At 44.9% G+C, this 26,770-nt stretch overlaps 1 protein-coding gene across 1 annotated transcript in view; it reads left to right on the top strand.

The window, feature by feature from the left end:
- The first annotated feature begins 1,199 nt into the window (after window positions 1–1,199).
- Window positions 1,200–26,770, top strand: part of EGLN3 (egl-9 family hypoxia inducible factor 3) — a 38,217-nt gene continuing 12,646 nt past the window's right edge. Inside the window, exon 1 of the mRNA XM_060272974.2 lies at window positions 1,200–1,956. Coding sequence (XP_060128957.1) covers window positions 1,351–1,956 — 606 coding nt within the window. The 5' untranslated portion in view covers window positions 1,200–1,350. The remainder of the gene's footprint in view (window positions 1,957–26,770) is intronic.

Below are 26,770 nucleotides of genomic sequence, written 5' to 3'. Positions count from 1 at the left end.
TTGCATTGCAACTGTGATATAGTGCACATGCAGAAAGGAAGGCGCACTGAATTTTGGCCTTATACAAGGTGCTGCTGAAATTTTAAAGACCCAAGTCTTTCCGTGCTTGTATCCTAACACTTTGGGGGTTTGGGGTTTGCTTGTTTATTTGTTTGCTCTTGTACTGGGAGGTGTCAGATTTGTTTCCAGTGAAACAGAATTGCTGTCAAGAGCAATTGTTCCTGCTGGTCTAAGCCTGAAAGCATAGGAGCCAACTCCTAGGGTCTGAGGTCCCTTTGCCCCCTTGCCATTCATATGGTGTGTGTGCTGCATCTTGTTATTTATTGTGGAGAGCGGGGCTTACCTGAGCCCCCTCAATATTTTATTCAAGCTGGCATTCCTGCTGGAAAGCCAATTAAAAATCCAGGAATCTAATCAGGAGTACAGATGATGCTATAAAGAAGAGTGTGCCTGTGCATGTGCAGAATGCAGTTCCATCTACTAGACTAGAGACAGGATCAAGATAAGCTCAGACCCTCCAAGTGTCCCTATCTTCCAGGGAGAGGCCTAGATTTACAGAAGGTGTCCTGGTTTGATCCTGGAATGCCCTGCATTTCTTTAGCACGCCCCTATTTTCATCAGAGAGATGTTGGCGGGTATGTCGTAGCCTGATAACAATCGCACACCTTTCTTTTGAGAACCAAACAACAACCAAACACTTTGTCCTTCTTAAGTCCTGCGTTTTAAGTGAACTGGGGCACTTTTTGTACTAACAAACACATGGGGAACGCTTCGTTGCAGCAGCAGCAGCAGCAGCAGTGGTAACCCCATTATCTTGATTTCCAGAACTGGACAGGCCAGGACTGGAAAAGCGAAAAAAGTCAGCACAAAGCCCAGGTCCCCCCAGGTGAATGAATGGAGCCAGCCGCGGCCAGCGTTTGCGAGCTTCCTTTGTGGTTCCCGCCCCTCGTTCCAAGGCGGGCACGTAACAATCCCAGATCCCAGTCTCTCCCTGCACGTCCGGCACTGCCCGGGAGCTTTTTCGTGCGCTGCGTTGGATCCCGCGTGTTCCCAGCGCGTGTCCTCGAGGGATGGCTGGGGGAGGCGGCGGCGGCGAGAGAGAGAGGGAGGAAGCGAGGAGGGCGGGAAGGAGGGAGGCGCTGGGCGGGGGAGGAGGCGCCGCTCGCTCCCCGTGGTACGTGTGCACGCTCCCGAGCGGCATGTCCTTGCTCCTCGTATCCGGCGGCGTGTGGCGCGAGCATGGCATTTCCCGCGTGGAGCTCGGGCCCGGCCAGAAGCGGCATGCCGCCGCCGTGGTGAGGCGATGCCGCCCCGCCGGCCGGGAGCGGGATCTGGTCTTGTGCGCAAATCATGGCCTCCGGCGGGGAAGCGGCCGAGCAGCAGCCCCCGGCGGCCGCCCAGCTCCGCGGAGACTCAGTAGAAAGCATGAGGAGGATTTTCATCCGCCACCCGCCCGGGAGCCGCGAGGAGGGGGGCGTAGAGGAGCAGCCCGCTGGGCCGGCGGCAGGCCCCCTCGGAGGCCTCCTGTGCCCCGCCGCGAGCTCGGCGGAGGCCCCGGGCGTCGAGGGCGCTTTGCCCTCCGCCGGCTCTCCGCCTCCCAGCAAAGCTCCTCTCCGGGAGCCCCGCAGAGATGCGCAGAGGCTAGTGTTACACTACGTGGTGCCTTGCATGAACGCCTATGGCTTGTGCATAGTCGACCACTTCCTGGGGCACAGGATGGCCGAGAAAATCTTCCAAGAGGTCCTGGCTTTGCACCTGAGTGACAAATTCCAGGACGGCGCCCTGGCGAGCCAGAAGGCAGGCGGCGGCCGAGCCATTCGCGGGGACAAGATTTTGTGGGTTGAGGGCAGTGAGCCGGGCTGTGAAAATATAGGCTACCTCCTGAAAAGAATGGATAAGCTCATCATGTACGCAGATGGCAAGCTGGGGCGCTACAAAATTAGAGGAAGACACAAGGTTAGTAGCTTGCAAGCATCGAGGACCCTCGGGGTCCGCCCCGACCGAAGTTCACTCCGGGCTCCTCCGGAGTTTCTGATCTCCCTCTCTGCCATTTCATGCACTCTTCCGAGTCTTAACCACGCAATTCCTGGCCGCTCTGCTACAAGCTGCAACTTGGGCTTGGCATTTGGTCCACCCGTCCAGATCCTAACCGTAGTTCGATCGCTTTGTGAAACAACTTTTAAACCGGGTAGCCTTCACAGCCTGGCAGCCCACGTGGGATTTCCTAAATCCACGAACTGGAGAAGTAGCGGGTGCGTGTGTATGGCGGGGGGTAACCTCACTACGCTTAAAGACACAATTTCCTTTTTTTTGCTTTTCCGCCTTCATCAAAAGTTTCCGGTTTGTGAGCTAGTTTCAAGGAGAGCAATACTGTACATATATGTGTGCGTGTATATAATATAACCCTGAACATCTTTCTTTAACGACTCTCTATAATCTTTATATTGTTAATTGCTGAAACGAAAGTTATCTTGTCAGGCTATGAGAGTGGGCATATTTTCCTAGCTTTTAGGAGAAGAGGAATGAGACTTAGAATCCAGGTGGTGACAAGTCAGCGAGCGCTTTTTAAACACATAATCTGTAATGGGAGGCTTTTGAAAGCCGGGAACTGGTATTCCGCACGCATGATCTTGTTTGCAAAGCGAATTCCAGCTCTACAATATGTTTTGTCAGCAGATGATCAGGTGTGAAAAGGGGGGAGGATGTCTTGTAGTAGGAGAGGGAGAGAAAGAAAAGATGGGGATAAGCACTTGTAAACTCGCTCCCCATCCCTATACTGTAGCATTAAGTTGCCAAGAGGAACTCAACTGCCACTTAACGCCCTTATACCCCCCTCCGTTTGTTTACATTGGCTCGTAGTATGTGACCGTAGTAGAAGCGTACATGCTAGGGGAGAATTCCTCAATGGCGGAGGCCACACCCACTCCGAGTTGTAGGCGGCGCAGGACAAACCATAAGCCGCGCCTCCTCCAGACACGCGGCTTTTCCTCTCCTCCCTCTCCCCCACGCCTTGATTCCAGCCGTGAACCCTACGCGGGTTGGATGCTCCCCGCGAAGCCCCGCCTCGCCTCCCTTTTGATTGGCTGCCCTCACGTTCCACATGGCTGCGGGTAGGCGCAGGGCGAGATTGTCCCCGGGACGGGGCTCCACCCACGTGGCGCTCGCCGCAGAAGTAGGAACACATTCTGCACGTAGCAGACGTATTAATCAGAGAGGGGCCATCTGCTGCCTCGTTGAAATAAATTGAAAGGAGTTTGCAGGACTCGGCACCAAAAGAAAAAAAAATTAGGGGGAGTGATCACATCAGCAATTGCGGGGTGTTCACACACTGGTCTCCCGGCCTTAAAGCTGGTAGAAAAGCGCTGCTTCAGCTTCCTTTTTCAGCAACTGCCTATCTGCCAAGGTATTGGGTGGAGGTCAGTACGCAGAAGGCGTGCAGCCACCGTTCACTTCATTAGCGAGCCTTGTGTCGCCCAGGGGTTGGGAGAACCCGAGAAGGTGACTGCTGACTGCGCTGAAGACAAAAGTACGACTTTAGCCAAACTTTTGGGCACGCCGGTTTCTCTGACTTGCCGGACACTGATTTGCTCTGCTCGCTTCTCCCAAGAGTTAGGCAACGCTGCTGGCGCGTGTGGCTGATTCAGTGTGTTAGCATCGCTGATAGAAACCAGGTCTCCTGGCGCGCTCTCCGCCGCTTGGCTTGCGGCTCTTGACTTTCTACTACAAGGGGCGAAATCAGTCGGGTTCATTAAAATGCCACTGGGACATATCATGAGATTAGACCTAGAGAGAATTGCCTTGGACTACATAGTGCCTTGTTTGCATGACATTGGTTTTTGCTACCTGGACAATTTTTTGGGCGACTTGGTAGGAGACTGTGTCCTGGAACGTGTGAAACAGATTCATTATAACGGGGAGCTGCAGGATGGCCAGCTAGCCGGCAAGCGCAATGGCATCTCCAAAAGACACTTGAGGGGAGACCAGATAAAGTGGATCGCAGGCACTGAGGAGGGATGTGAGGCCATCAACTTTCTCTTGTCACTGATAGACAGACTGGTTATGTACTGTGGAAGTAGACTTGGCAAATACTATGTGAAAGAGAGGTCCAAGGTAAGAAATTCAAAGGGGAAAGTAGCTACTAACACTTCTAATGTAATGGGGACTTTTAATTTAGGAGCCATTCCTGAATGTTTGGATTATAAGGGGGTTAATACCCTGATTTGCTTTCATACTGATGCTGGGTTTAATCTTTCCATCATAAACTGCAAATACAGGTAACCGATAACAGGGATGGTTTTTATGATTCTCCACCCCAAGTTAAAATCCTAAAAAAGTTTATTGTGAATATGCTCCTTTGCAATCAACTGGATTTACTTACTGGTTTAAGAATTTTTCACTTTTTCAGTGCAGCATGTGAATGACAATAATTCACACTGGGGCATCCAACTTGGTTTAAGTGAGATTATAACAATGTAATTGGCTCTCTTGTCTCCTCCTAGAAGTGGAAATGCAGGGTGTTGCATTTATGAGGAATTTGTTTTTAACTATTGCTAATAATAATTGCAATATAGCATCGATTATACACCTGTAGAAGAGTTTCCTAGAACTACATTGGCAATTCAAAATGATTTTGAATGGTGCCAAAAGTTTGTATAAATCCATTGCCTAATTAGATTATCCTTGCTTTCCTGTCACTTTCCACTAAGCTCCAGGTAGGGTTCTTGTGGTGGACATATGCTGAATGCTTGTCAGGCTCCTGAGCAGCTTACGGTAGCTTGTCTTTAGAAAGGTAATAAAGTTAATCCCTAATTTATGCACATATGTACCAGCAGAGGACACTGCACGCTGAGTAAATAAACAAAATCCACAGCAATTAATAAATTAATTTATGCTGAAAAGTGGCCGAAGTGTGGGCCCATGCATAAACTCCTTTTGGTTTGCATTGATCAAACTGATTGCACAGCTTCAACCTTCTGTTAGCAATTAGTTTCATACAACTTAAGCCTTTGTATGTCAGAAGCAAATCCTATTGAGCTCGGTGGAATTTCAACTTACTCCCTGGTTAGTGGAGTTAGGATTGCAGCTGTGGAATGTGAAACATATCTGGAAGTGACAACAAAAATCCTGATTAAATGGCCATGAGAGGACGTTCTATAACAGTAGTTAGATTCAAAATAAAAAAAATTCCTTCAGTAGCACCTTACCGGTAAAGACCAACTAAGTTTTTATTTTGGTATGAGCTTTCGTGTGCATGCACACTTCTTCAGATATTTCGTGCATGCACACGAAAGTTCATACCAAAAAAAACAACCTTAGTTGGTCTTTAAGGTGCTACTGAAGGAATTTTTTTATTTTGCTTCGACTCAGACCAACACGGCTACCTACCTGTAACTAGTAGTTAGATTGATTTCCTTCTTCCTTAGTTTCAGACTTCATTGAAAGCACCAGGTAAATTATTTCATTGCTTTTGCTTCCTTCCCCACCACTCAAGAGGTAAAGAAGTTAAATAATGTCATGCATATGTTCAGTTGAACAAAAGCAGTTTTGACAAAAAGCCAGCACATTACCTAGTTTTTGAAAAGTTATTCGGGACTTTCTTCCTCACTTCTGTGTTGCTCATTATTCCAGCATCCTTCATGCTAATGAATGAATAGTTTTACCAGAACTCAACTTTAGGTAGTGACTAACCCCACAGAAGTGTATCTGTAACTCTGCTATAGGCTTAATTATTTACAGTACAATCCTATGCCTGTCAGAAGTCTCATTGATTCAAATGAGGCATACTTCCAGGTAAGTGGGTATGGGATTAAAGTATTTGGTTGTGTGCAACTAACTTTGAATCAGAGTAGACCCAGTGATCCATTGCTGTTAACATCTGAGTCAAAGTTAGTTGACTACAACCCCATGATTCACAAATAGGACTTCCAACAAAATATTGCAGTGTGGACTGGGTCTATTCAGAGTTCCAGACAACAATGGCCTTTTGCAAGACACTCCATTCCCCCTGGTTTTGTCTTCCCAGTCAGCCAGTGTACTATGGCCACCAAGCATGCTCAGTGAGCTAGTTGGGGTTTCCCCCTCCTCTTAGAGTTTTTTTTTGGGGGGGGGTATTTTACGTTTTTGTGTTTCAGCAAACCTCGGGACTCTGCTAAACCTCTTATGTATTGATGCATTTAGGCTACAGTCTAATGAGTTTGCTATTAGCATATAGAATTCTTAGAATTGCTAGTGTTTATCACAGAAGTAGAAGTTAAACTGAGTTAAAAGTGATCACCCATCACTCTGACTGCTAGTAAGCATAGCCACAATCTGTGTACAGTTTTAGCTATTTACGTACAGCTGTCTTAAGGTGGTGATTGTAAGCATGCTTACTAGGGAATAAATCCTGGCTGAATTAAATAGGACTTGTAAGCAAAGATGCTTAGAACCATGGAGCACAGGAGATGGAACATCATGGGGGAATGAATATGGAAGAGAAATCATAACATACATTGCAGCCATGGGAAGTTATATACTGTATTCATGTATGTTAGAAGCTGATTTAAGCCTCAGACTTGAAAATAATCTATGGTCACAATGATTCATACACTTACCTGGAGCCAAGTCCCATTGAACTCAGGTGGACCACTTCTGAGAAGATGTGCATAGGATGACACTGTAAGTTGTAGTCCAAAACATCTGGAGGGCCGAAGTTTGGGGATGCCTGCTCTAACCACTATAACACACAGGCTCTCCGTTTAAGATTGTTGCTTTAGACCAGGCACCCCCAAACTTTGGCCCTCCAGATGTTTTGGACTACAGTTCCCATCTTCCCTGACCACTGGTCCTGTTAGCTAGGGATCATGGGAGTTGTAGGCCAAAACATCTGGAGGGCCAAAGTTTGGGGACGCCTGTTTTAGACTGTAAGCTGATAACATACTTAGGTGTAAGTCCCATTGAACTCAAATGAGGAAGGGCTACAGCTGTACCTAGGGGTTGATGAAACCCCTCCAGGGTCACAGGCCCGTGTGTGTGTGTGTGTGTGTGTGTGTGTGTGTGTGCGCGCGCACATACAATATTCAACTGTCTGGTGTTTGAGTCCTACCACACCAACTGGAGTGCCCCTCTCCAGCTCTGCACCTGCTTTTCCTGCAGAAGGAATTTGCTGGGATCTCCAGCATAAAAAGCTGGTGCTGCAGGAGGGACAGAATAATGCTAATATAGTCTTCGTTGCCTTTCCGAAGTTTTCTCACATCAACTTTGTTTATAAAGTCTGGACTGACCTGCTTCTGTATAGGGAGCAGTGCAAGCCTAGTCGTGCCCACTCTGAAGTATGTCCCACTTGGAATATACGAAGTGGCCTTATACCTTGGCCCATCTAGCTCACTATTACCTGACTAACAACAGCTCTCCAAGATTTCAGGCAGGAATCTCTCCCAGCCCTACCTGGAGATGCAGACATGCGTTAGTTTTCAGTAAGGTTGATGTCAACTTCCCCAGTTACATTATGCGTCCGCGTTTTGCATGTCACACAAAGTTTTAGTAGAAGTAGAAGTGAAGAAGAAATCCCAGTCCAGTTGAAGGGAAGTCCTCTTGGCTGCTTGAAATCTTGACAAATCAAAGTGAGGCGTTTGTATAAAACTAGGGATAGCAACTAATCCTTATGGTAAATGTCTGCTACTCCCAAGTATTCAGGCCAAAGAAATATTTACATGCAGGCATCATTTCAATCAGAAATTGCATATGAAAGGCAGACAGCTTGAAACATTGTGCTGCTAAAAGTAAACACTACTGTAGTTCAGGGGTGCAGCTAAAATTCACAGTACCTCACAAGGTAGTAATTTCCACAAGCAAACTAAAGTAGAATTTAGCTCCTGTTATCACCAGTGACACAGTGGTCCTGCCTTCCAATGTGTGCTCCATGCTATCTATATCACAGTTAGGTTTTCATTCCCATCCCATCTCCGGCACTACCATGCAATTTGTCATTGTTACTTTAAACTTTCAAAAACTCTGAACAATAATCCAAACCAGGCTTGGGTACTCCTCCCTGTCTCTCCCCTTTCCTTCTCATGATCTCATTCTCTATTTATTTATTTATTTGTTTATTAAATTTCTATACCACTCTACATCCAGGGAACACTGGGGAGTTTACAATATAAAAACACAAAAATACATAACATAGTAACAAAAAACAATCACACACACACACACGCAGGGTTATAGATGGTTTAATTCAGGCATAGGCAAACTTGGCCCTCCAGATATTTTGGGACTACAACTCCCATCATCCCTAGCTAACAGGACCAGTGGTCAGGGATGATGGGAATTGTAGTCTCAAAACCTCTAGTGGGCCAAAGTTTGGGGGTGCCTGGCCTATGCCTGGTTTAATTACATGCAGAAGGTCCCAGGTTCTGTCTCTGGTTAAAGGATTTCAGGTTGCAGGGCTGGGAAAGATCCCCAAGAGCTGCTGCCAGGCATAGTAAACAATATTGAGCTCGATGAGCCAGTGTTCCAAATCAGTACCTGGCACTTTTATGTGTTATGTGTCCATTATCCCATCATTACCATCAATTTCAGTGGAGCTGCTTTGGAAAACTTGTTGGTTGGTTCATAGGGGTTTATGTTCATGTCCACAAGTGTGTCTAAGTAAGGCTTGACCTGATAAGAAAACAATCTTACTCAAGACTCTAGCTTGCTCCTTATCATAGTTGAGTATTGGGAGCTTAGCTTGGTGAGCCACATCTGTGCCTTTTCTAATTCCCAAGACTTACTAGCCCATTTTATAAACCTTTGCATTGCTCTTTTGGCATATTACAGCAGGAAAAACCTCACTGCGCCTGTGGTACTGCAACGGTCTTTGACACTGTACTGTGCAGCTGTTGCAGTACCCCAGCACATGTGTGTGTAGGTCCAGAGGTTGTCTCCATAGGTGTTTCTCCATTGACAGAAGGCACTTTGATCTAGCAGAAGCTTTCCTCGGCTGTAGGAGGAGGCTGGTGATTTCCTCCAATTCCCCTAATCCCTGCATCTGTTCCAAAAACATGGGATGCTTCAGAGCAGCATGGGAGGTGATGCTAGGGATTGCAGGGGAGCAGGGAATCAGCAAAAGTACCTCCTTCTCTGTTCCACAGGCAGAAGTCTTCACTGGTGTGAGGGGCACCATTGAATGCATACCTTGGAAATAGGCACTTAAGCACTAGTTCAGGGGTCCCCAAACTACGGCCCCCGGGCCGGATGCGGCCCAATCGGCCTCCCAATCCGGCCCGCGACGACCCCCGCTGCCGCCGCCCGCTCTTACGACGCGCGGCGCGGCGACGATCTTAAAAATCAGCAAAAAATCGCCGAAAATCCTTTGTGCGCATGGGCCTCTCCCGACCCAGAAGAGGTCATTTCCGATGCACTTCCGGGTCGGGGGAGGCCCATACGCATGCGCACAAGCGATTTTCGGCGATTTCTTCCCGACCGTGTGCGTGTGCGCATGCGCACGGGCGCGCACTCCCCGCCCTCCGGCCCGCCGCGCGGTCGGCGCGGCGGGCACCGGCCCACTGCGCGGTAAGTCTGGGGACCCCTGCACTAGTTGGTGTTACCTGTTTATTGCAAGGGGTTTTTTTGTACTACGGTACCTTTCACTATAAACATCCAGAGCATAGCAAGTCCTAGAGCTAAATGATCAGTGCATATTTCTGTGGACATAAAGATCTTTTGTTCAAAGTCCGAGGTCAAAGCTTTCTGTAAATGGAAAGTGCTTCCACCAAAATAAGATAGTGAGGATATAAAAAGTTGGAAAGTTTCCTCCTCAAAGAATATGGAGCAGCAGTTTGTCTTCGTGTAAAAAAGCCACAGATTTTAACTAAAAAACAGAGTGAGTTTGTTGGCACAGAGTGCTGCCCTTGTGTGGGGGGGAAAAAAAGTGAGTGGGCTGCCATGACTGAAAAGCAGGGTGGAAACTGTTGCCAAGACCATTGATTTTATCACTTTGTATATCTTGTGCTCATTTTTAATCTATGTATGTAACTATGTAACCTTAGGACAGAATTGTTAAATTGTTGTTCATTGGACCTCTTCATGTGATTATACAATTTTTGTATACATTTTTAAATCTGTTTATTTCTATCATTTCGTTCCCTTCTTGGGGATCGAACATATTCAATGAAGAGCAGGCTATGAATACTGTCCAGTAAATAAATAAAGGTGATTCTCTCAAACAAGCAATCCTTCAGTGCATGTCTGAAGGGGTACTGGCTGCTTCAAATGCCCTGCCGAACATTTGAATGAATTCTGAAGTGGCATCTGTGTTACAAAGGCCTGCTTTGTTGGCAGTGCAGATGGACTTGAGGTGAGCATAATGCACACATTCTTGTTCAGATCTGTATCAGCATGTACCTGAAATGACTGGCATGTGAGAAACGCCTAATGCAGCATTAAGTCCTGAACGATCCCATAGCCTCTTTGTGGTAGTCTACTTCTAGTACTGCTCTTAATATTGTCTTGAAATGGTTCCTCTGCTATCAAGATACAGGAAAAGTAATGAATATGCACAGGGCTGGATCTGAGAAATCTGGCTGCCTAGCATGGCGTGATGAAAGCAGCACAGCCTCTGCCACTTGCACAGCTAAGCTGAAAGGTCGGAGGGGAGGCAAAACCTTGCTCCACACTACGCTGCGGTAATTTTGTCTGCCTGCACCTTCAGCTGGTAGAGTAGGAAGGTCCACAGTGGAGAAGTGATGCTGGCATCAATCCATGGAGGTGATTTAATTTAGTCAGAGGAGGATCTGCCCCATCACATTGTGGGTTTAGATTGCTGTTAGTTGCACTTGGGTGACATTGAAATCAGTGGGACTTCACTTGCGCATGACTAACTTTCCACGTTTGATGGTATCTTACCGTAAGTGCATCTAAAGCTATGGTTTCCCCAGTAGTGATGTATGGAAGTGAGAGCTGGACCATAAAGAAGGCTGATCGCCAAATAATAATAATAATAATAATAATAATTTATTATTTATACCCCGCCCATCTGGCCGGGTTCCCCCAGCCACTCTGGGCGGCGGCAGAGTGGCTGATGCTTTTGAATTATGGTGCTGGAGGAGACTCTTGAGCAGGGGTCCCCAAACTTACATTGCCGAGGGCCAGTGCGCCAGTGCTGATCGCGCTGCGGGCCGGAGTGCGCGCCCACGGGCCTTAGTTTGGGGAAGCCTGCTCTTGAGAGTACCATGGACTGCAAGAAGATCAAACCTATCCATTCTGAAGGAAATCAGCCCTGAGTGCTCACTGGAAGGACAGATCCTGAAGCTGAGGCTCCAATACTTTGGCCACCTCATGAGAAGAGAAGACTCCCTGGAAAAGACCCTGATGTTGGGAAAGATTGAGGGCACAAGGAGAAGGGGACGACAGAGGACGAGATGGTTGGACTGTTCTCGAAGCTACTAACATGAGTCTGACCAAACTGCAGGAGGCAGTGGAAGACAGGAGTGCCTGGCGTGCTCTGGTCTATGGGGTCACAAAGAGTCGGACACGACTAAACAACAACAACAAGTGTGACTAGCTTAGCCTGGTTCCAATACATAATGACTCTGTCTCACTGTTGCAGCTGTATTTATCTCAGTTAAGGAAGTCAGGAACTACTATTACTATACATGAAGTCACATAAAAAACATGAGTTCCAGAAGTGCAAACTTATTTCTGTTCTGGGCCTGAAGCATAAGTAGCAGCATGATTTATTACTGGGTTGTTGAAGAGCACCGCCTTTGGAACTAAAATTGTTTATTATAGGTTACAAAGGATTTGGATGATACTTGCATAGCAGCATGCTTTGCAATTAGTTTACAATGGAACGTCTGATGAAGACTGCCATCCTGGAAAAATATGCATAATTTGTCTTTCTTTTTTTCTAATGAAATGCACATGTTCTGGCATAATGGCTGGGCTCAAATCTGTTCTCCTGGCTAACTGCCAGGATGCCCAGTGTTCATCAGACTGGGTCGAGAGCCACTGGAATTGTAAATACAACAGACAAGTCATTTTATGATATCGGACAGAGGAATTCAGCTTTGGCAGAGATCCTGGAGCAGTTGCCATAGCTGTGTGTCAGAGCTGATCTTTAGATCTATGTTTATCAAGCAAGATTAGTTAGCCTGGTTCATTATACAGTGGTACCTAGTTACGAACTTAATTCATTCCGGAGGTCTGTTCTTAACCTGAAACTGTGCTTTTGCTAATGGGGCCTCTTGCTGTCGCTTTGCCGCCGGCACACGATTTCCATTCTCATCTTGCGGCAAAGTTCTCAACTCAAGGTAACTCTTCCGGTTAGCGGAGTTTGTAACCTGAGGCGTTTATAACTTGAGGTACCACTGTATATAGGAATAGAGTTTTTGTAGTCTTCTTCATAGTCAAGACATTAAAACTCTGCAGTTTGATACACCTTTGCATTCTGTTTTTTTATGCAACAGCATTCCCTTTATGCAACTCTATTCCACATACAGCTTTCCAAAGTTAGGTATTGGGTTTCTATAAGGTGATTTAGAAGGCAGGGCTGGCCTTACCATTCGGCTGGCCCTTCTCAGGGGCAGATGCTGACAAGAAGTGACGGAGGACTGGGCTGTGTGTGCCACATGGCCTGCCTTGTGCCCCTAAGCTAGCCTGTCGCCTTCGGGTGTGGTGGAGGATGCTGTCCCATTGCCAATGTCGTAGTAAGATTCTGCTGGTCCCATTGGTTTCTATACGTAGAATGTGGGAGGAAGGCGCCTTTGGGAAGCAAAATGCCTGTAGCCAGTTTTGAAAGACTGTTTGATTTGGATACAGGAGACCTATATTCAAAATTTTGAACTGCTATGGAGTTGTGTTCAGCACAATGCCAATATGCATGGTATTTAATGTACATTGCATAAGCAGCTCCATAGGCTTAATTTGGACAGATAAAAAGAAAATGGGAAGAGAAGGCAGGACAGTGGACAAATGTGCTCCTCTCAGCTTGGCCTTTCTCACGGGTTATTGTGGAAGATGTATTCAATTATAATTGTACAAGGATCTGTACATTTGCAATAGAAACGATGATTAGATATAATCCACGTAGGTAGTCTGTGTACTAATTTTAAGGATAATTTGTTCTCTTTAAATTTTGTTCCATGGGCACAGAACTAATTGGAGGGCACACAGTGAAGTTATTGTTATTTTTTTAAAAAAAATGAATTTAGTTAGTATCCAAACAATCAGATTTGGTTAATGAAGAATGCTGTTCCAGAAACATTTGTATGAACCATGATGGTCCATGAGCCTGTCACCCACTTATGTGAATGAATGAGGGCAGTGGTGTAGAAGAATCTAGATTGCCCAAATATAACCATCTAATTTCAGGGTGTGGCCTCCCCAACTTGCTCCATGCCCACCAGAATGTTACTTGAGGATAACTAAGTCACCAACTGTCCCAGCATTCTCAGTGCCTACTCCCACCAAACCATGCACGGTCCTTTTGTTACCATTTCAAATTATACTCAAAAACATATGCCCCCCCCCACTCTGATCTAGGATATGGAGCAGTTTCTTTCTGCTCCTATTGGGTCCAAGCCATAGGTTGCCTACCGGTAGGTTGCTTCAGCTGAAGCATGAAGTCACTGGACTTTTTCTATCTGCTTCACTGCTTTGTTTTAAAACCAGGTTGTTAATCAGGGCCCCTAATCGGTCACATTGTAATTGACATTGCCGATTCTTCTTTTCTGCTTCCTGTAAAAAGGTATTGTGTAAATTGCTTAAACTCTATGTGACCTTTTCCTGTGAACTAAACAGAGAATATGCCTTTTGCTCTTAGTCATCATGGACTCTTGAATGCTTGTAGGAGCTGAATTTTCATATGCCCAGGAGAACTTAATTATGAAAATATAATGGCAGTATGTTTCTAAATCCACAAGGAAATGCAAATGCAAGGGGGTAGATATGCAGGGCAGAATTTTCAGGGTCTGAAATTTCTCGCTTCAATCCCTTTCCCCAAGCCATTCTCTTAGCCCACGGTCTTGGTAGTCTTGTTTCTAGTTTTGGAGCTCAGCTGGTGGGCGGCTAGTTCTTCCAAGACCTGTGTTTGATACATCACACAGCCCTTACCAACAGTCATTGGCGGAAGGAGGTTGTGGACTCTCCTTCATTGGAGGTTTTCAAGCAGAAGTTGGATGGCCATCTGTCTTGGATGTTTTAGTTGAGATTCCTGCTTTGCAGGGGGTTGGACTAGATGACCATTTAATGAAGAGCTATCAAGTATTTATTTTCATGCAAACTGTCCCAGGTATTCAGCCTTGGCAACTCCAGATAGACCTGGGAGAAGTTCATTGTCTGAAACCTTGGACAGTTTCCGAGTGTACAGAGTAGCACTACTGACACGTTAGTATAATAATATTGTCATGCACTTTTAGCTTCAACCATGACATTGCCCCTATTTGTGTCACGCACTGTGTCTGTAAAGAAACCCTGGTGTGTGTGAGCTGCTTCTCAGTTGAGGCTCCACACCATTGGGGCATATGCACAACCAGCTGCTCTGATCATGTGGAGCCCCCTACTCCTAAGGAGCTCATATTTTGGTTTTTAGTTGTTGCAGGAAGCAGGGCTGATGTCAGGGGTGTGGCTAAAATGTGGCTCTGCTCCAAGTCAACATGCCATTGCAATCCACACGAGCAGTGTGTGGATAGGTCTAATATTGCGCTCGATGGACTAGTGGCCTGATTTGGTATAAGGCAACTCCCTATCCCTGTGTTCCAAAACCAGCATAATTTGCTTATATGTTTTAATGCAATTATTTTCACCCCCAAAAATGTGTGGGGTTTTTTTTAAATGAATAATGCATTAAAAATGTCCCTAATGAATGGAAAGGCATGGATGTTCATTACACTGATTGATGCAGGCAAGTGCGTCTGCTGAAAGGCAAACCTGTTTGTTTGCAGAAGGAATTCCAGGTGTCTAATTGAGTTAACAATTTACTTTGGTATCTTTATTTCCTTCTAGAATCAGCTGCTCCAGTAAATGTCATTCTTCAAAAGCTTATGGGCAAGAGGGAATGAAAATGCAGGTCTTGCTAGGGGCTCCAGTTTATGCATAGATCTTCCATCTTGGGTCAGACAGAAAATTAATCGTATGTTAGCAGGAAGTTAAATTAATGAATAGTTCTGCTATTATAGGTTCTGATTTTGCAGTCTGTGTTAAAAGTATGGATGCTGTCGGCAGCTTGAATGGAAAGCTGTGCCAACCCTGCTTGCATTGCTTTGCATTGATGTTCCTGTGCCTCTTGCCTGTATTTTGCTTCCTAAGCGCTCTGTCCCTGATCAGCAACCCACAGCCACTGCTTGTTCAGAAACCCCTGCAGAAAACACCCATTCCCTGTCTGAGACCCTGGAGAGCTACTGCCAGTCAGTGTCAGCAGTACTGTGGTACCTTGGTTCTCAAACTTAATCTGTTCCGGAAGTCCTTTCCAAAACCAAAATGTTCCAAAACCAAGGGGCGCTTTCCCATAGAAAGTAATGCAAAATGGATTAATCCATTCCAGACTTTTAAAAACAACCCCTAAAACAGCAATTCAACATGAATTTTACTATCTGGTAACAAGACCATTGATCCATAAAATGAAAGCAATAATCAATGTACATATTGCAGTCACACAATCAATCAATCATTGGCTGGACTGGGTTCCACACAGTCACAAAAACAAAAGAGCTGCAAAAACTAAAACGCAAAATAAAAAGTGAAAAACCAGGCAGACCTCAGTGTAACACTCAAAATGGAGCACATTCAGCTTCTGCAAAAAGTTCACAAACCGGAACACTTACTTCCGGGTTCCAAGTTGTTTGAGTACCATGGTGTTTGAGAACCAAGGTACCACCATACTGAACTAAATGGACTAATGGTCTGACTTAGCTTCCTATGACAACTTATTTTTGTTGTTGCAACGAAAATTATAATTCTTCAGTTTTGTTAATTAAAATTAGATATTATACAAACTAGTATTGAACATGCATGCATTGTAGTTTGCATAACTGCTTGTAGGCACACCCTTTGATCCAGAGAAATGCGCTATTTGGTTTCCCATTACTTTTGCCTTTGTTTTTCAAACAGCAATATCTTATGGGCGGTGCTGCTGCTGCTGTTTGGAAAACAAAACCTTCACCCCCTTCGCATTTGGGCCAACTCTTCTTCTTGCTCTCACGGACGTGCTGGAACACAGGCATTATTTCGTAACAGGTTTCGTTGAAACTGCTGCGACTTCCTCCCATGTAAATGGGACTTAATTCCACTGAATACGTGCTGGATCAAGGTCTGATGCCAGCACTCATTTGTAGCAACAAAAGCAATTTTTTTGGCTATAAAAACCGATTACTGCCAGCTAATATTTTCATCAAAATAATCACTTTGCTGATTACAGTGTTTAGTTATGACTGTGTGCTTGGCGGCATTCGACTTAAGACTAGAGTCTGCTTTATTGCCTGAGATACATATAGGTAATGCTGCTAATTGTATTGCAATAGCGCCCGGGATGTAGTATAGATGAGGGACCGCATTGTATGAAGCACTCCACAAAGAGATTGGGAGATAGATAGGCAAGCCGGCATGCTTTGTGCTCACGGTCTGATTCTGTAAGCATTTAAACAATTGTCAGACACTTAACTATGAAGCAAGGCCTTGATGTGATAAGCTCTAATTGGCCTGGGGGCAGCGGATGGGGGGGAGACTTCTGCTTGTTGAGACCTTGGCTGATAGCAGAGTTTCTTGAAAGTTCCTGTAGGCCTTCAGGGGACTCTCCTGTGAAGTGTGGGCTTACGCGGCCCATGGAAACAAAAGATGAATGTCGTAAGTAGGAGCTCCATTCCTTCCTACCCACATAGTGTAGTCTTGTCCATTTTGAAGGTTCAATTTGCTTGGGAGTATGAGGCATCGTGAAAACCCACCCCCAATTTACAGGCCAAGAAGCGATGGTTCAGAAGCAGCAACAATGAGAACAGAGTGTGCTGTTCTAAAGCAGACTTAGTGTAGGCTCCAGAGTTCAATGAGCTATAATAACTGCTGGCAGTTTTGACCGTGCTTCTTGTACCAGCACCCAACTCGGCTATTTCAGAGCAATTGGCTTCTTTAAAAGAGGATTAGACAAAAGGATAAGGCTATCAGTGGCTGCTAGACACAATGTTCAGCTTCCATTGTCAAAAGCAGGATGCTTCTTCTGCATGGTAGTTCCTGGGAATCACAAGTGCGGAGAGCAGTGTTGCAGGCAGTGTTCAAAATTCACCAGGCGCCAGGCACATTTTGCACCTGGCTGCCGGCCACTTGTGACCAAGTGAAGATGCCCGGACACCAGGATGGCGCCATATGGAGGTGCATGCCCGGGGATCCTTGGATCTTGACTGTTTTCACACACTAGCAACACCTCCTGTATAATTATATCTGCACAATCAGAGTGAATTCCAGGAACCCAAAAGTCTTATTGAAGAATACGACTTTCGAGCTATCAGGGTCAAAAATGGCAACTAGGCATTCCGTTTTGGCAATTATAACCCTGGTTGGCTGTTGCGAGAACAGGATACTGGAGTTAATGGGCCTGATTCAGCAGGCTCTTATGGTGTGTCTTCAGACTTAGTCCCCTTTGCATCCCATATCACTGGTCAGTGAAGCTGGCCTTGGGCACTCATTCCATTTTCTTCCGAACTCAAAGGGGAGAATGGGAGCCTTTTTCACTGGACTAACCTTATCATATTAGGAAAGTGTGGGAGAGATGTTCTCCCCACCCAAAAGAAGAGCTAATGGATCAGGCCACTGGCCCCTCTGGTCCAGCATCCTGTGGGAAGTCTTGTGGATGCTTTGCTTTACTGCTGCTTGTTCTAATGTGATATCTTTCTTTTCTTTTTAACCTGAGGTATGGCCTGTTCTCAAGTGCAGATGTAGCACGAGCACATAAAACATAGTCGTCTTTGCTGTCAGATGGTGGCAGCATCTCTCCAGGGTCACTGTCCAAAGGACAAAATACGTGTGTGTGTGTGTCCGTCCATTGGGGGGAAAACTATGTTCCTTCTTGGGTTGAGAGATTAATCCTCTTGCTTTCTTCGTGAAGCAGTTTCCAGCATGATCGATGAACTAGGAAATAATCAGGATTCCTCCATGGTAGGTTATACATCTTAAGACATTTATTTCCCATTGATTACACAGGTAACACCAATGTGCCATTGATATAAATCTCATTGCATTAGCAACAGACCTGACCCCCTATCTAGTCTAGAGTTGGATTTTATAGCATGGCTTGAACACAATCACTTTGCAAGTGAGGCAGGAGAGGTTTATTAACAATAAGCAATATGCCCGTCATTATGACGTGTAAAAAGGTCTTGTTTAGTCCACAGAGGTGACTTTCACCCATTTGCATTGTCCCCCCCCCCACTTTATAGGGGAGAAAGTAAAGGGTGCCCTTGAGGATGATACCAAGACTGCTTCTAACTGCATAGCCACAAACATACCTTTATCCTAGGTTCTGTTTTGTGGTCACCAGCCAAGCATTACTGTCTAGTCTCTAGAGCAGGCATCCCCAAATTTGACTCTCCAGATGTTTTCGGACTACAACTCCCACCATCCCTAGCTAACGGGACCAGTGGTCAGGGATGATGGGAATTGTAGTCCTGAAACATCTGGAGGGCCAAGTTTGGGGGGTGCCTGCTCTAGAGACTAGACAGTAATGCTTGGGCTGGTGTAAGATAAAATGGATTGGGGGGGAGAACCATGTATTCCTCCTCAAGTTCCTTGAAGGTGAAATATAAATGTAATTGATGATGATGATAGGTGGCTTGTATATCATTTGTGTTCTTTCTAACATTCATGGAGCTGCAGAAATGTGCAGTGTGTCACACAGAGATGAGATGTTATTTGAGTCCTTCCCATGTAAAGATATAACTGGTAAAGTAAATCCCATTGACATCAGTATGACGTATTTTCAAAAGAGGCTTATGGTTGGACCTTAAGAACATGGATGGAAAAAAGGCAAATAATGATGTCGGGGCTAGAATATATCACGGCTGTGGAACCCTGTGGTCTTTAAGGTAATTTTAGACCCCCAACTCTCATCAGCTCCAGCAACCGTGTCCAAAGTTAAGGGATGGTGGGAGGCAGTCCAACAATGTCTGGAACGCTGAAGGTTCCCCATCTTTGAGTGTTTGGAAGACTAGTAAGAAAGAGGATGCGGTGGCAGAAAAAACTAGATGGATCAATATACGACTCTCAAAAACCAGATGGGTTTTTGTGGAAGAAACTGAATTTTAAGGAAAGAAACTTTTAAGGAAAGAGAGTTAAAGTTGATTAATGCTTGTTATGTAAACTCATGTACTTTTCATACCTAAGCTTAGAAAGGAAAAAGCACACATCACCTCAGTTGTACCCATTGCCTGTACAATGAAACAGTCCGATTACTTTACACAGAGAAGGGAGGCCCAGTCCTTTCCCAGCAGCTGCTTCTTTAGTTAATTATGAGTGTGGCCATTCTCAGTTGCACAGGTACACATATTTTGCCATTTAAAGCTCGGGAACTTGGATCCACCTTTAAAAATAAAATAAAATACAAATTAACTGTTAGCCATGTGCATCATGCAATTGTTGGATAGAGCATTTTCCTAGAATAATTGTGAAGGCTGTGCAAATATGAACTTCTGTAGTTTCTTGTGTGCCCTTTACTATGTGCAGAATTTGGTGTCGGATTTTGGTATGTTCAGTAATCTTGGCCTGTGGCTAAAGTACTGTTTCAGGCATCATCCAATCTTGATTTGCTTTTGAACTCTTGCCACTAGCTTGTTGAAAAATCGCTTACTTTCCCTGGGTTCTCACCTCTGAAGTGTTTAATGATAATCAATCACAAGAAGCCCTTGGGAATTCCTTTGTACGTATATTGCTTCCTGAATCTGAATATTTCAAAGTCGAGCAATTGGATTGTCATTTTGTTCTTGCGGGTTTGTTTTTTCCCTTTGCATTTTTGTATTTTTCCCTCCGAGTTTCTGCTTTACTGAATTAAAACTCTGTGCACGTCCCATGATCCTTCACATCTGGAGAGTGATTGGCATGGGGTCAACAGAGACTACCTTTTTCTCTCTCCTCACCTGGCTGTTAACTGTGTGCCCTGAGCCTTCTAGTCAGTGATTCACTTCCATGGCATCCGCAGACCGCAGGTGAATCAGACATGACTTCATTTCGTAAAACAAAACATAAGAAATCTTTGATAATTTGTATTAACTGAGGAATATTCAGTAACAAAAAACCATTGCCATCATTTAGGCACATTCAGACCAATTGTTCCCACCCACCCCATATATTAATCTGTACTGTTACCTGGGAGCATCTGTCTCATATGGTGGAGCATCATATGGAGCATCTGTCTCACCTGGTGGAGTTCTCCTATGGAAAGTGGCCTAATGGAAGATACTCTAGTGATGTTTCAATGACACCTGGTCATTGGCCCCTTCCAGGCCTGCAGTTCTACTCAGAAGCAGATTGAAGCATGGAAATCTGCTTGCAATGGCTATCCCCTTCCTCCTAAGTAGAAATGCTGCCAGGGAATGGACCAGACATCACGAAGCATCCTCTTCCTCTTCCTCCTGGATTCATCTATTGGTGGGAATGGACCCTTGCAAAACAACATCAGGCCTATGGTTACGTAAAAATACACTCAACAAACACACAGGACGTAACCGGATATGCTCTTACAGTGAAAAATATATTTTATTTATGTATCAAATAGCTCATAGAGTTCAACAGAAATGACTCATAAAGTTCAACGGAGTAAGCAGAAGACCCACGAGGTCCACACATTTACTAGTATCTATTCCATCTTTGTATGTTCATAAAATCCAAAAAATCCTCATGGGAGCTTGCTACAGTTCCACAGAATCCTTTCACAGTCTAGAACCGGATCAGGGTCAGTAGTTTTTAAACATAGAACCTTATGTTGCCATCTCTAGGTATGCATATTTACTTTAAATGCTGCTCCAGAAGACATCAATTAATTGATACATCAGCTGTGCCAGTATTCTGTTGGGTGATTAATAAAACAGAATTATAAAGTTCTAAATGCTTGCAGGGACTGCTGAAAAATTCAGCAACCACACATTTCCCAGCTGCTGCATAGATATAACTTGTACATATATAGATATACTTAAAATAACCTGAAGCAGATTCCTTTTAAGGTTATGACACTATTCCGTGTTGAAACAGGGAGAAGATCACGTACCTTTAAAGCATTCTTATACCACCTTAACAGCCACGGCTTCCCCTAGAGAATCTTGGGCAACATCATTTTTTAAGGGTGCTGAGAGTAGTTTTAAGAGATGCCCTCACAGAGCTACTGTTCACAGCACCCTTAAACTACAGCTGCCAGGATTCTTTGAGGGAAGTCATGACTGGGGGTGATATAAGAATGCCTTTTAGATGTTTGGTGAGGATATGACGGTTGGAAGTGAGGAACTGGCAAACAGTCTTTAGAGAGACACCAACCCCCGCTTAAATAGACTGCTTCCTGGTACAGTGGTGCCTCGCTTAACGAATGCCCTGCTTAACGAATTTTCCGCTTAACGAAAGGTTTTTTCTAGCAGAGGTTGCCTCGCTAGACGAATTCGTTTCACAAAAAATTCATCTAGCGAATTGCGGTTTCCCATAGGAATGCATTGAAATTCAATTAATGCGTTCCTATGGGCAAAAAAAAATTCAATGCGTTCCTATGGGATTCGCTAGACGAATTATTCGTTATAAGAAAAGACCCGTGGAACGAATTAAATTCGTCTAGTGAGGCAGCACTGTATTAGGGAAAGCCCGTCACAGGTTTTCCTTACACAGTGAATATTTTTTTCCAAACCCACAAAGACCATTACATTCATGGAGTATAGTGGCGTTTGCGGACAGGCTTGAGAGAAATCTGGGAGGGGGTGGGCTAAATGTAAAGCTGAGGCGTGCCTTGAGTTTGATTGACAGGCACATCTAATTTAATGATCGCTTACTTTTGTTTCTGCCCACTCTTTTGAAAAGCTTCGAATCCCCTCCCACCCGCCGCTGATTTTAGGCCTTAGCCGACACTGCTTGCCCGACTAGCGGGGCTCGCTGTATTCAGGGGTACAGTAGGAATTTTTTCCACTTGGCTGATTTTACCTAGGATTTTTACCAATGCATTTCTTTGTATTTTGAGTTTTAAGTGTTGTGCATCCATTTTTCTTTTCTGTTTAATTCTCTTACTTTGTTGTATGTTAACCGCTTAGGGATTTTGCATTTTAAGTGGTATATAAATTAATCATAATAAAAAAACTATCAACTCACTGTATGTATCCCCTTGTATTCAGCTCTGGAAGAATGTGAGAGGCAAGGGAATGAAAGGGTTTTTGTATGTACAGTACGTTCTTGTCAGGGGATAGTAGGGTGGGGAGGGGGGAGCTTCCAGCAAGAATCAGAACTGAGAAGCACTGTATGTTTTCTATGTGCTTTCCCTTCCCTCGACCGCTTCTCTGTGAAGTGTACTCTAGAGTGAAGTTTGTGTTTGATTGCTGATAGCCTCACGCTCTGCACGTAGCACTGTCATTAAGCCATCATCTAGCTGGCAAGGAGCCAGATCACACACACAGCAGTTTGAGGAAGTCTCCCTGAACCGAAAGGGCTTCCACTGATACATGTGTGTGTGTGTATAGACATACACATATATTATATCTCTATATACATTGATGGACCACGAGTGTTTGCTCCTGCTAATTGGAGTCTGGCTCCTGACTCCCCTCCCTCCCACACCCTGAACAGGAAAAATAATTAGTTTTCAACAGCCTCTTGCATTGTCGGCTTGTGATGGCATGGCTGCTTTCTGTTTCCAGTTGATCAGTTCTTAAATTATGGGCACTTCGGGGGGAGGGGCGGAAAATGGGGACATCTGCTGCATGCGATTTAAAAAGGGGAAACAAGAAGTTTTAAATGTTCAGGAACCCAGGAAGGAGCCTAATGAGAGGACAGGAGGAGTTAGCAGGCTTGCAGATAAATATCCATCACAATATAAGTTGAAGGGTGGAGGGGCAGGAAGGGGCTAAAGAGTAAGGCAACACCCTTCTCACAAAAGAAAGATTGTTTTGATAATTAGAGCAGACAGGGGTGTTTGCTGCGAGCAAAAAAAATCGCAATTCTATGGCCTGAGCATTTCTCTCAGCCTTTATCTCTTCCCCCTCTCCCAAAGCCTTCAGACTTTTGCTCTGTGATGAAAATGCAAAGTGAGAATACACAGCCAGTTTGAGGGGGCAAACTTCTAATTTTTTATCCATTTATCTTATCCACTTCTAACCCCTGAAATTACATCCCACCCACCCCCAAGCTTGGGACAGGATCCTGTCACCAAGTTAAGAGATTGAGAAGAAGTTTATAACAGAGGTTGGTTAGCGGAGTCTGTAACCTGAAGCATCTGTAACCCGAGGTATCACTGTAGTGTCTTGCAACATTTCTCTAGCTGTGCTGATATAAACGATTGATAACTCCTAGTAAAAACAGGAAATGTGTGCTTCCCTCTTAAAATCTCGGGATGGGATACATGCTCTCCAATTTTATTCTTGCAGCAACCCTGTGAGGTAAATCAAGCTGAAGAGATAGTGATTGGGCCAAAGTTACCCACTGAGCTTCATAAACTTTACCAATATATTTACAGCATAAGCTTTCGAATGCTATTTGTGTCTATAGCTTAGCAAGGTTTTGAACCTGTGTCTCTCAAGGTCTTAGCCTGGCACACTAACCACTACACCACCTTGGCTCTGTGGGGTTTCCAGCTGTTCATCATTAGCTGGGCTGCATGTATTTTTATTTTTAAAAAGAACCTGATCTCTTGAGAGCAAACAGCATGCAAACCATGTTCCAGTAAGGCTAATCCATGCCTCTCAACAGACTCTCGCGCATGTATTGCCTTCCTGATTGGCTCCTGCACAGGGTTAAAAATGGTTCACACACTTTACGATGATCCTTGCAGATTTGGATCTCAGTGTGCAATCGCCACACCAGCTGGTTCACTTTGAATGCACCTGTCATCTGTTGGGGGAAGTGAACTTGAGGCCCTCCTCCAATGCGTAATCAGCACAGCCAAGGTTTAGAGTGCCAAACATCTGTTCAGCTAGCAACCTATGCAGAAACATGTGAACTGGATTTATTATTAACCTATAATTGCTGGTGATCTTATCTTGCTTTTGATGAAAAGCAACATACTGGCTCTTCCATGTTGCAAAACATCCAGTGTTTCTGTTTTTATGTATATGTGTCTAGAACAAATAAAGCAAGGCATCCGCTACCAATTAATTGCCAATATCTTTTTATTTATTTTGCTTTCCTCTCTGTGTTGCAAGCATTCTTTGATGGATTTCAACCAGAATTGGAGAGAGAGGCTCTTGTAACTCAACCACCAATTGAGTTTTTAATGTGGCGGTGGGGACGAAAGGAAGGGTGGAAGAGATATTTTGCCTGCTGTTTCCTTTCTTGTATTCTAAATCTGAGGGTTTAGAAGGTGAATCCAATAATATCTCTCTGGGCAGGACTGTATGAAGTATCATTGAACGGACATGGCACAATGCCACAATCTTTTCCTTTGTATAGCCAGTGAGCTGTATGCTGCCATATATTGGCCCAAGGTATCCAATGGTACATATATTAATTTATTCATATTTTCACCAATCAGTACAAGCAGATGAAAACCACTGGGTAAGACAGCAAACCTACTGTTACCAAACTACTGGCAACAAGTCCTCCTATCCACAAATCTATATTATCTAGTGAGAGAATATTTGTGGTAATGTTTTGGATGGAAATGTTACATGTTTGAAGAAGATAGAGAATATATATCAAGTTGCCTTACGCCAGGTCAGGCTAATTGTATACCAGCTAAGTTTTATCTATCCTGGCTGGCAGTGACTCTTTAGAGGCATTGGCAGAGGCCTTTCACATCACCTGCCACCTCAGTCTTTTAACTGCAGATGCAAGGGATATCATAGAATCATAGAGTTGGAAGGTGTCCCAAGGGTCATCCAGCCCAACCCCCTGCAATGCAGGAATTTCAACTAGAGCATCCATGACAGATGGCCATCCAAACTCCGCTTAAAAACCTCCTAGGAAGGAGAGTCCACCACCTCTCATGGGAGTCTGTCCCACTGTCAAACAGCTTGTACTGTCAGAAAGCTCTTCCCGATGTTTAGTCCGAATCTTCTTTCTTGTAACTTGAAGCCATTAGTTCGAGTCCTACACTCCATAGCAGGAGAAAACAAGCTTATTCCACCTTCCATATGGTAGCTCTTAAGATATCCTGTCTCCCCTCAGTCTCCAGTTCCTTCAACCGTTCCTCATATGGCTAGGTTTCCAAACCCTTGATCATCTTGGTTGCCCTCCTTTGCACACATTTCAGCTTGTCAATATCCTTCTTAAATGGTGGCACCCTGAACTGGACACAGTATTCCAGGTGTGGTCTGACTGAGGCAGAATAGAGCAGAACTATAGAACCTGGGAGCATCTTCTTCCACTGAGCTATGGTTACTCCCATTGCATCTTAATTCAAAGCTCCCTCACCAGGTTGTGGCACCGCCTGCCCCTGACCCAGGGGCTTCCAGGTAAGCAGCAGTGCCCATTCCTCCACAAAGAGGTGAGGTGAGAATTTCTCCTTGTAACTATGGACACCTGTCTCTCCAGATTAGGAAACTCCTGGCCTCCAGCAAGTGGTGGTAATTAAGATACTGTAATCAGGAATGACTGCCTCCGGCCTCCGATATTGCTCTAGTTGTAAAAGCAGACCGAATGAGTACGTGTCGCGAAGAACCACCTTTTCCTGCCCACCTGGAACGTAGCATGCATTCTCCCTTGTTGTCTTCAGTTGCACTTTATGGTTCCTGTGGGTGTTTCAAATTTGTTGGTCTGGTAAAGTAAACAAAATGAGGACTAACTATGTACTGAAAATATTCAGAACAACAACAACAAGAAGAGTTTGGATTTGCTATCCCGCTTTATCACTACCCGAAGGAGTCTCAAAGCGGCTAACATTCTCCTTTCCCTTCCTCCCCCACAACAAACACTCTGTGAGGTGAGTGGGGCTGAGACACTTCAGAGAAGTGTGAGTAGCCCAAGGTCACCCAGCAGCTAGCTGCATGTGGAGGAGCGGAGACGTGAACCCGGTTCCCCAGATTACGAGTCTACCGCTCTTAACCACTACACCACACTGGCTCTCGTAATACAGTATGTTTTGGCCAGTTCTGCAGCTCAGTCTCAGACAGCAGACACATATACCATGTCGGCGCAGTCTGATAGATTTGGAAAGCTCAGCAAAAGAGCCGAGAGCGACCTCAGGCTGTGGAGTTTTGCTCCCTTCAAGGCGTTTAGATATAAAGCATCCTGAAAGAAGGAAACTTGAGCACTTTAAAAGAAAATGAGAGTATACGAGGAAACAGTATGTGATTATGGTACCTTAAATAAGTGGCTATGGGGAAGCATTTGGAAATGCTCCTTCGGATAAGGGACATATGGCAAACTCGGGGGCAGATAATGAAAATGGAGATAATCTTTGGAGCATCGGCATTACAGCTTGTTTCCCCACAAGAAAACATGGCCTGTTGTTATCCACACCTGGCCAACTCTCAGTCCTATACTCTGAAACCACACCCTGAAAGTGAGCTATGCAAGTGCTTCTGCACACCTGCCATTCATTTCAATGGGATTAGCTCAGGAGAACTTCCTAGTGGATTGTGTCGTCCGAAAATAACTTGAATAATTTAGAGCTGAGAACTAGACATTACACAGAAATATATACAGTGGTACC

The sequence above is a fragment of the Zootoca vivipara genome, chromosome 1, assembly GCF_965207765.1.
Source record: "Zootoca vivipara chromosome 1, rZooViv2.hap1.1, whole genome shotgun sequence".
NCBI lineage: Eukaryota > Metazoa > Chordata > Lepidosauria > Squamata > Lacertidae > Zootoca > Zootoca vivipara.
Note: the sequence above shows the minus strand (reverse complement) of the source record. Positions and strands in the feature narration are given on the sequence as shown.